The sequence below is a fragment of the Talpa europaea genome (assembly GCF_964194135.1).
Source record: "Talpa europaea genome assembly, chromosome: 15".
Lineage (NCBI taxonomy): Eukaryota > Metazoa > Chordata > Mammalia > Eulipotyphla > Talpidae > Talpa > Talpa europaea.
Window position 1 is genome coordinate 6,279,580 of NC_140083.1, and position 10,385 is coordinate 6,289,964.

General features: G+C 63.8%; 1 protein-coding gene across 1 annotated transcript; it reads left to right on the forward strand.

Moving 5' to 3' along the window:
• Nucleotides 1-312: 312 nt before the first annotated feature.
• LOC311184714 (cytokine receptor common subunit beta-like) lies at nt 313-9,781 on the forward strand (the record flags this gene model as incomplete). Its single annotated transcript, XM_084254904.1, is given in 15 exon segments — nt 313-388; nt 1,352-1,475; nt 2,919-3,109; nt 3,495-3,646; nt 3,728-3,896; nt 4,410-4,545; nt 4,664-4,818; nt 5,599-5,738; nt 6,529-6,691; nt 7,152-7,242; nt 7,460-7,517; nt 8,052-8,155; nt 8,767-9,533; nt 9,536-9,635; nt 9,637-9,781. Coding segments are annotated over 15 exon segments (2,571 nt in total).
• Between the last annotated feature and the right edge of the window lie 604 nt (nt 9,782-10,385).

Here is a 10,385-nt window from a genome sequence, read left to right on the forward strand (position 1 = left end):
AGGAGCAGAGCACGGCTCTCTGTGCTCTGTCCACTGCTTTCCTCTAAAGCACTGGGGAACGTGAGAATACCCCAGGCCTCTGTCTCCTCATCCTTCCAGTAGGGACGCTGGAACCAGGTCTCCTCCCCTGTCCTTGGACAAAGAGAAGAAGGCGGGTAGGACCTGATTTGTCCTGTGTCTTCTCCCTCAGGCTCAGGAGGAAGAGCGTGGGTGGAAGACCACACTGCTGGTGAGTCAGGCCTGGCCTCCCAGGCATTGAAGACCCGACACCCCCGAGCCAGATCCCCATGCTCATCTGGAGCCCAGCTGGAGATGGCACCGAGGTGGGGGCTGCTCCCTGTCGCCCTGCTGGCCCTGTGCTGGAGGCCCAGCATTGCAGGGGACCAAGGTGAACCCCACTGCTCCTTCTCCTTCCCTGTCCCCCTGGCCTGGGGTTGATGCCCCCAGTCCCCTGGCCCCTTCCAGGAAGCTCCCAGACACCAGCAGCTCTGGCCTCCCCCGCCCGGCTTTCTTTCTCCCTCGCTCCCCTTCTTCAATTCTCCAGTCTTCCTGACCTTGCCTGCCCCCTGCCCTCCCTCACCCCACACTCCTGCTCATTTCCTCTGGCCCTGAGTCCATCTCACTTGTGCGGTGACACTGGACACCTCCAACCTCCAAAAGGCTGTTCCAGACTTTTCTCTGCCCGCCGTCCCCCAGGCACCTGCTCCTCTGATGACCTTGACTGGTTCCCACCTCTGAACTTTTGCTGCTGGGGCCCCCGAACCCCTTTGCTGTCTCCCTGCCCTGGCCCCAGCAACCTCCCCTGCCTGGAACCCCAGCTGGCTGGTCCTCAGGCTCCTGAGGCCTTGACCCCCTCGTCCAGGCTCCCAGAGAACTTGGCTTCTGGGTCACCTGGGAACCACAACCTCTTTCCACCATCAAGCTGGGGTGCCCACCAGAGACTAGGGTTGGGAGAAGGCTGTGACCCACTGCTTCTTAGGGTGGGTTTGTGCCTCCCCCTGGGCTGCACCCAGGAGTCAGGGCAGACCCGGGCCTGAGGCACATGCTGCCCTGGGGTCCTGGGATTCTGGGGTCCCGTTGTCCTGGGCTGGGGAGACCCTGCTCCAGGAGCAGAGTGCAGCAAGGCTCAGGACGTGAACCAACCAGAATGTTGAGGTTCTATGTAGATGGGAGAGTCCACACAAGGGTCCTCACAGCCCAGAGCCCCCACCCAGGGCCCCTGGGGAGCCAGGAGCCTCACAGGACTCTGGGGGAGCCCTCACCCCCAGTGCCAGGGGCTGGGAAGGCTGGGTGGGCGGAACAAGGGACACCTGGGGGAGAGGCGTGACCCTTCCTACCTGTCTGGGGTCAGGGACCACCCCGCTGAGGACGCTGCGATGCCACAACAACTACGACAGCCGCATCACCTGCAGGTGGGCGGACACGCGCGCCGCCCGGCGCCTGCTCAATGTGACCCTCCACCGCCGCCTCAACTCGTGAGTGCAGCTCGGCCAGGCCGGGCTGGGGTGCTGGGGCTGTGCCTGCGGGGCTCCCCAAGCACAGAGGAGGGAGACCCGCCTGGGAGCTCGGCTGGTATTGAGGTGGGAGCTGCAGGGGAGACCCTCTCTCCACGGCGATGCTGCTGATGGAGACGGGGAGAACCTCGCGGCCTGACCAGTGATCACAGCACCCCACGAGTGGGGCGGGGGTGCCGACGCCCAGGTCACACACGGGGCGGGCTCACAGGTGGGCTCCCCCTCCCAGACACATGGGGGTGAGAGGCCCAGGGGACCAGCGTCCTGTGGGGGTCAGGGCTGGGCTCCACATCTCCTGGACCTGCTGCCCCAGGGGCGGGGGTCCTTTCTGCCCTGGGGGGTCTTCAGGACATGTGACACTGGAGAAGGGCCTGGCGCCATTCCTAACACTCCGGCATTGAAAGAGTTAAACAGCTGGTGTCACAGGGTCCTGGGGTCCCCCCACCGCAGGCCCCCTGGGGGGGGCCCCCCCGCAGCTTTGCCTTCAGTTCTCTTTCCTGCTCTCCAGGTGCCCCCACCGTTCCTTCTCCCCGATCTTCAACCCCCCCTCCCCTCAGCTGGCACCTGCTTCTCCTGCACTGAGACCACAGAAAGCCCCAAAGTGAAGTCCAAGCCCCCTCCCTGCTCTCACTCCCCCCACATCTGCCACCTCCCTGGACCCGCCCTGCTGGGATCCCAGTCTCAAGCCTGTCTGAGGCCGCAGCTGGGGTCCCCCCGGCTTTGCTGCTCAAGCTCAGACCTGCTACCCTCGTCCCCCTCTGCCCTGTGACACAGCCCCTCTCACACTTTCACGCCCTGTCACCCAGCAAGCGAGCCAGGCCCCCCTGACAGACGCCCCTGAGGATGGCAGCTCAGTACCCCGTGACCTGCTCTCCTCCAGCTGAGCTTCATGCTCTGCTTTTTTTCTGGGAGACGCTGCTACCTTTTTCCATGTACCTCCTGTGAAGCCACCCCCATAAGGTTTCACCCCCCATGGCAGCCAACCCCCCGTTAGGATGCCTGTGCCTGTGTGCTGAGCCTCTAGCAGCATTCCTGCCTCCCTGGTGACCTCTGCAGAGGCGCACGGGAGACCCCCTGCCTTCTGCTTGACCTCAGGACAGTCCACTCTTGGGGGTACTTTGTGTCTCTCTGGCTTCCAATATCCTGCCTGCTTCTCCCTGTGCCCCGCCCTGCAAAGGGTCAAATCACAGCCCGTCCCCTCCCGGTGTGGTTTGTCCGTACGCAGTTTTCTCCGTGGACACGGGACAGAATACTCACCAGGAGGTCGGCTCTGCAGGCCGGGATGTCCGTGTTCATCACTGCCAGGCCCCCGTCCATGGCCAGGCCCCGTCCCTGGGAACCAGCCAATAACGCTGCTGCCGGAGTGATTCCTCCTCAGGGCTGACCCCCGCTCTCCCCTGGCAGGGACCCCCGTCAGCCAGTGTCCTGTGACCTCAGTGATGACAAGTCCTGGTTAGACGGCCCGTGTCCTGACTGTGTGCCCCAAAGATGCATCATTCCCTACCAAATGTTCTCTCTTGACCGATTGGACTCGTTCTCATTCCGCCCAGACCGGCCTCTGAACGCCCAGATCAGCATCCTTCTGACCCAGCATGGTGAGGCCTGGGGTCCCTGCAGGGGTGCTCCCCTGGTGAGCAGAGGGGCCCAGCCGGCAGGGAGCATGTCTCCCAGGGGAGGAGACCTGCTGGGCTGGGCTCCATCTCGGGAACAGAGGAGGCTCCTTGAGCACGCGCTGGCTCCATCTTTACCCAGCCTGAGCCACGCGCCCGTGAACGCTCCGCCTCACACTCACATGACAGCCCCTGGGTGCAGCCCAAAGGTCTGGGCTCCCTGAGGACAGGGGTCTCGTCAGAGTCACTCAGCTGGTAGGGCAGCCCGCAGCCCAGGCCAGTCTGCCCCAGGCTGGAGCCACACAGGCCCCTAGCTGCCCCCAAGTGGTGCAGCCCCTCCCAAGTGGGGCCTTTCCCTCCTCCCCTGCAGTGCGCCCCCCTGCACCCAAGGACCTGCAGATCACAGCCTCTGGGGACCAGGTCCTGCTGAACTGGAGCATGGCCCTGGGGCCTCCCGGCAGCCTCTGGCTGTCGGACCTGGAGTACGAGGTGGTCTACAGGCGACTTGAGGACGGCTGGGAGGTAGGGACCTCGGCAGCTCTGCCCAGCACCCCCAGGGAGAGGCTCCCCAGTCCCTGCTCCAGCGCCCCTCTCTCCCCACAGGACGCCCTCACCATCTACTCCAACTCCACCCAGGCCGCTCTGGGGCCCCAGCACCTCCTGCCCAGCAGCCCCTACCTGGCCCGAGTGCGCGCCCGGCTGGCCCCAGGCTCGGGGCTGTCTGGGCAGCCCAGCCACTGGAGCCCCGAGGTGCAGTGGGACTCCCCGCCAGGTGAGGAGAGGGACTGGCCGGGCTGTCTGTGGGACGCGGCTCTGGACGCTCCCAGGCAAAGGCAGAGCTTCACAGGGCAGGATCCGAATCTTCTGTGTCCTGGGGTTCCGGGAGCTCTGCGGCCCCCCCGCCGCCCCCGCCAGGACTGCAGACTGCGGAGCTGCATCCTGCTCAGTCCTGGGCCTGGTTTTCTGAGCCCCTGCTGCCAAGGCGCACGGCCGCTGCCCATGCCTCCGGGCCAGCTGTCTGTCCTGGAGCTGCCCCGGGAGCGACAGCCCCCACCTTCATGTCAGCCCCGCACAGACACTTAAGTGCTCGGTGCAGGCAGGTGAGCAGCTTCTGGAACGTGCGCGCTGACCCGCGGGCAGGCCGCTGGCAGGTCCAGGGTTCCCTGTCGCTGCTGGGCTCATTGGCCCCAAAGCCCTCGATCTGTGCGGAGGCTCCTGGCGGTGCCCGCGGGGGCTGGCGAGGGAAGGGGGCAGGCGAGGAAGCAGGGGCTGTCTGTGCTCGCAGGGGACGAGGCGCAGCCCCAGAGCCTCCAGTGCTTCTTCAACGGGCTCGACGCGCTCAGCTGCTCCTGGGAGGTGAGGTCCGAGGTGACCAGCTCCGTGTCCTTCTCCCTCTTCTACAAGCCCGGCCCCGACAGAGAGTGAGTGTCCGCCCCTGCTCGGGTCTCCCGTCCCTGGGCATCAGCGGAGTCCAGGCTCCTCCCGAGCCCCCCCTGCTGTGTGTGTCCCCCCACCCTTCACCTCCCCCGTGATCCTCAGGGAGAAGGAGTGCTCCCCAGTGCTGACAGAGGCCAGCGGCCCCTACACCCGGCACCGGTGCCAGATCCCCGTGCCCGACCCCGGGGGCCAGGGCCACTACACCATCTCCGTGCGGCCCAAGGACGAGGAGAAGCTCATCAAGAGCTCCAAGAACAGTGAGTCTGTCCCGGCCCCCAGCGTCTCGGCCTTTTACTCCTTGACGGGACTGTTCAGGTTGCAAGTGCTGCCCTGGCTGGGGTCCCTGCCGGACGAGGACTGGCCAGCAGGGCCCGGGGGTGTCTAGGGACGGCCGCCCCACGCGGGCTCACGGCGTTGCTTCCTCTCCCGCAGCAGGGCCGGGGGAAGGGCCTCCCGCGCCGCTCCCCATGTCCAGGTCCTTGCCCAGGCCGCGAGTGTGTCAGAGCCCAGCCCAGCAGCAGGTGGTCTCAGCCCCCTGGCCCGCATGCCCGTCTCCCTGGTGCTGGGCGCGGCTGTGACTTCTGCCCCCGCCAGGTCTTAGTTGCCTGTCGCTGGGCCAGTTGCCGAGTCCTCCTGGGCTCCGTCTGCCCCGCTCGTGGGCGATGTGAAGAGCGCCCGCTGGGCGGCTTGGGGTCTCGTGACATAATCACGCACTCTGAGCACGTGCTTCAGTGCCCACAGGTGGTCAAGACTCTGGAAGTTAACCCACTCATGGTGATTTTAGTTTTACTTTAACCCTCGGAGTCACCCGGTGTTGGGGTCACCTCACTACAAAGCAAGTGTATTTCAGCCTCGCCCCCGGGAAATGCTGCTGAGGTCCAGACAGATGACATGGTGACTCAGGGACACGAAGGCCCTGAGATGGGTGGCATGTGAGGTCTGGGCCGGGGACACACCTGTGACCAGCATGCAACACCGGCACGTTCCTCCGGAGGGATGGTCGGAGCCACGTTCCCTAAAATGCCCCCTCTCTGCAGTCCAGCTGGCGCGCCCCACCATCAATGTGACCAAGGGTGGACATGGGTACACGCTGCACTGGGAGGCAGAGAAAATGCTCTTTGACCACATCGGGCAAACCTTCCAGGTCCAGTACAGGAAGGATGCAGCCTCATGGGAGGTAAGGGCCTGGGGTGGTGGGGTCTGCGTGGGAGAGGGGGAGCCACCGCACCCCTGTATCCGGGGGCTTGGCGCTGATGACACTGTGTGATCAGCAGGTCAGCAGGTGAGGGAACTGAGGCCGGGAGAGGGGATGTGACTTGTCTGACGCTGTGTTGCAAAGGGGTGCAGAGGTCAGGGAGGGGAGGCTGAGAGATGCCAGGATGAGGGTTTGAGATGATGTCAAGTCCTGGCACATTTCTTCAGAAGAGGCCGCTCTGGGACCCTAGTGTGCAGTTTGATCAGAACTGGTCCTGATGGAGCAGGCAGGGCCCAGGCACCAGATTCTGGCTCCACCCCCTCCCCCAGGAAGCACTCAGACTTGCATGCAGGACAGAACCAAGAATGACACCTCAGAGTGTGACCAGTCTTTTAGGCTGGAAGTGGGAAACAGGGCAGGAGGGACAGCTGGCGCAGCGGGCATCAGCCTTGGCATCCAGACCCCTTGCCAAGCATCCAGAGTCCAGCCACCCCACTCTGCCACTCAAGGTGGACATAATTGTGGTCCTGGCTGCCGCAGAGGTGATGTCGACTTAGGGATTCTCAAAGGGGGGGTGTCAAGTTAGGGTGAAATCAGGAGCTGTCCATGCCTCAGTGTTGTCACCTGTAAGGTGGGCAGGGCATGCGGGGGTACAACGGCAGGATCCCCAGCATGGGGCTGGGTGATGCTCGGGCAGGTGCTCTTGTCCTGGCAAAAGATGCTGCTGCAGTGGAGGAGACCACCCCGCCTCCCCTCCCCTCTGCACCCACAGGATGCTGAAGATGATATTGTGCTGACCATACACCACCTCAAGCTCTCACAGCTGGCGCCGTCCAGCAGGTACCGGGCCAGGGTGCGGGTCAGAACCAGCTCTGCGGAATACAGCAGCATCTGGAGCGAGTGGAGTGCGGAGTGCACCTGGGACACAGGGTGGGGTATGTCCCCCCTCCCCCACCCTACTGCACAGTCCCGGCAACAGGGGTGAGGCCGGCGGGGAGCACCAACCCCAGGCCCTTGTTAATCTCCTCTCTACCTGGGCCTCCTGCCCTCCCTAGCGGGAATCAAGGACGTGCGTCGTCACAGACCAAAGCTCGCAGGCCTGTCCTCAAACTGCAGGCCGGGCTTGCACAGTGACCTGCCTGCACAGCTGGTTGTTCTCTACATCCCCTAATGAAGCAACCCTAGGAAGGGGCCCCTGTAGTGCACTCGTGGGCACCACGCGACAGGGCTCCTGCAGAGCGGGACTGAGCAGGTGCCTTTGCTCCACAGGCACCTGCTAACATGACCTTGGGTAACCTTTGCTGCCGCCTCTGCCCAGGGACCTTCCCCTCCCTTTGAGCCCCCAGCCTTTCCCGCCTAGGTGCTAATGGCCTTTTCCTCCCGGATGCCCCTTAGTGCTGCCCACGTGGGCCGTGCCGCTCCTCCTGGTCCTCATCACTCTTGCCTTGCTCCCTGTCCTGCGCTTCTGTGGCACCTACTGCTACAGGTAAGGGGACCCCGTGGTGGGTGGGGAGTGGGGTACCCGAGATCTCAGGGGCTGTCATGACCCCAGAGCCCACTCACCCAGATTCTGCTCTGTCCACCTCTTCCTGTGGGGGCATGGACATGTGACTGCCTCGTCGCGGGCCTCGGTTTCCCCTGCTTGGGCGCGGAGCAGTGTCCCCGAGGTCCCTGCTGCTGTCACCTCCCCGCTGTCTTTCCAGATTGACCCAGAAGTGGGAGGAGAAAATCCCCAGCCCCAGCAAGAGCCACCTGTTCCAGGTAGGATTTGATGTGAGGGCACTGGGTGGCCTGGGCTCCTTGTGGTGCCCCTGTGCCCACGGCCACATGCCCCCCACTGCCCCTCCCCGTGGGCTCTGAGTGATGACAGAGGTGTCAGGGGGAGGCCAGCAGCTCTGAGAACCGGGCCAGGACCGCAGCTCAGCCCTGTGAGCCCCAGGCCCTGCCCATGCAGCGGCCCTGACTGCTGGGCTCGCCTGGAGAGGAGCATCCACTGGGGCCCACAGAGTCCCGGGTGGGCTCAGGGAGGGGTGAGTTCTGCAGGGTGGACATCAATCTGGGGGACACCTGGTTTCCCTACGATGACACTGGGGAGCTGTGCTTTGGGACCCCAGGCCAACGCAGCTCCTCTCTGTCCTCTCCCCTCTGGGGTGGGAAGCGCAGGCCGGTCCACACCATGCTGAGACCCCCCTGTGTGGGGGTGGGGGCTCACTGGATCCTTGTCACCCCACAGCCCTCCCCTCTTCAGCTCCCCCCGGCACCCACACCCACAGGCACACATTCCTTTCTCCCCAGAACGGGAGTTCAGGGCTCTGGCTCCCCAACAAGGTGCAGGTCCTCAGCAGTGGGCGCCCCCAACTCAAGGGGCCCTGGAACAGCCTCATCCTGGAGCCTCAGGGGTGAGTATGTGGTCTCAGGGTTCCTAGGAGCCTGAGGGGCACCCAGCCATGCACACTGTGGCTCGGAGGAGAGGCCGCTGCCCGCAGCCCTGGCAGGGTCTGCACCAAAGCAGGGGCCGCCCAGTGGGTGGGGGAAGCGCACAGGCCCCAGGCTAGTGAGCGAGGGCCTGGCTCGGGACCCAGCCAGAGGCAGGAGATGGAGCATTTGGCCTCCCCCCAGCTCAGCAGCCCCCACACTGCCTCGGCCTCCTGAGGCAGCTGACCATGGTGGCCTGAGCACCTCTGGGCAGCTCTGCTGGCCCCCCCGCCCCCCAGGACAGCGACGCCTGGTGGTGAAGGCAGGAGGGAATGAGGGGGCTGCACGGGCTGGGGTTGACCTGGGCCTGAAGAAGTGAGTGTGCCAAGGAGCAGAGGGGAGGGGGCCTCAGCCGGCACAGGATGACCCTGAAGGCGGAGACCCCCGAGGACACAGGTGACCCTCAGCTTTCCCGCTCTGGCTGCTCCCCCGGCCCTGCTCTGTGCTCTCAGGACCCTCCCCTCAGAGGCCCCGCATGCAGGAGCCAAGGGTGTGTCCAGGGGCTCCCAGCATCTGTGCCCCTTTCTCCCCACAGCGTGTGCCCTGTGGACTTCGGGCGCAGCGAGGTGTCTCTGCTCACCACACAGGACCCTAAGGACGCCGCTGACTCCCCTTGTGAACCTGACACCGGTCCAGCTGCCTCAGACCCGCCCATGGCGCCAGCCCCCAGTGCCCCACAGGGCCAGTCCACCCCCTCCAGCAGACCTAAGAGCCAGGCTTCTGGCTTTGACTTCAATGGCCCTTACCTGGGCGCCCCCCACAGCCGCTTCCTTCTAGACATGCTGGGCTCACAGCTGCCCCCACAGGCCGGCTTGAGCCACAGGACGCCCCCTCCAGGGTCCCTGGAGTACATGTGTCTGCCTCCGGGGGGCCAGGTGCAGCTGGTCCCGCTGGCCCAGGTCATGGGGCAGGGCCAGACCCCACGTGTGGACAGCAGGCCCCGTCCAGGCACGGAGGGGAGCCCCTCACTGCAGTCAGGCACAGAACCTCCCCACTCTGCTCCTGGGTTCACGACTGGGGCAGTGGGCCCCAAGGACAGCCCCCCAGCTGTGTCCACCACCTCTGGGCACCCTGAGGACAGCATCAGGGCCTCTGGTTATGTCACCCCTGCTGACCTGGCTCTGTCCCCTCCCATGGGGACCTGGTCTACCTCCCAGTCTCCTGCTCTGGGCCTCCCCTCCTCAGAACTGCACCCCAGCCTCTGTCCTGGCCTGGCCAGTGCCCCCCCTGGAGGCCCAGCTCCTGTGAAGCCAGAGCTTGAGGGCTATGTGGAGCTCCCCGCAACCACAGGCCAGCTTCCCACATCCCTCGGGTCAGTTCCACCCCTCTTGTCGCCAGTAGTCCTGTCCTGAGCCCAGGGCAGCCCCCAGCAGATGTGACTCCGACCTCCCCACACCCTGAGGGGTCTAGTCCTGCAGACAGTGGAAGACTATATCCTACCCTCCAGCTTTAGGGCCTGCCTGGAACATCTCCAGGGCAGCCCCTCACTCTCAGAATGGGGAGTCCGGGTAATGTTGCCGGCTAAGCTATCCCGGCCAGGCCAAGTGTGATGCACCAGGTGTAACTCTGCTCCAAAGCTCCAAAGCCGCTGCAGGATCAGCGCCCAGGAGTGACAATGGGCTGGGACTGGAGGGCGCCCTGCGGGCCTCGGCTGGGGTTCTGACCTGCTTTCCCTCCTGTTCCATCCATGGGCTCCTTCCCATGATTTCCTGTGTATCTGTCAAGGCCAGTGGTGAAAATCCGGTTCTCAAACTTTTCTGTGGCCAGAATAACGGCAGTGTTTCTTACAGTGCAAAAGGTTTGGGGTCAGCGGGTGAGTTTATATTTATAAAGAGTTGCCAGGTGATATGGATACCTGTGGCCTGGGCACCCCAATTTGCAGAAGTGTTAACAAGATCTTCCCTCTTCCTTCACTCTGACTGCATCTCATGAATGATTGGATGTGACTGTCATCACGCCCCATATCTGCATTATTTAACTGCTACCTAACAGGCAGGATGCTGGTAATCAAGATTCATTATGAACAATTGAGATTCTTTTCTTCCCCTTTATTACTGATTTTTGGTTTATTATATTGTGACAGAAAATGTGGTCTGTAAAATTCCTACTCTCTGGAACTATAGTTTTTTTTGTTTATTTATTTATTTATGCAAG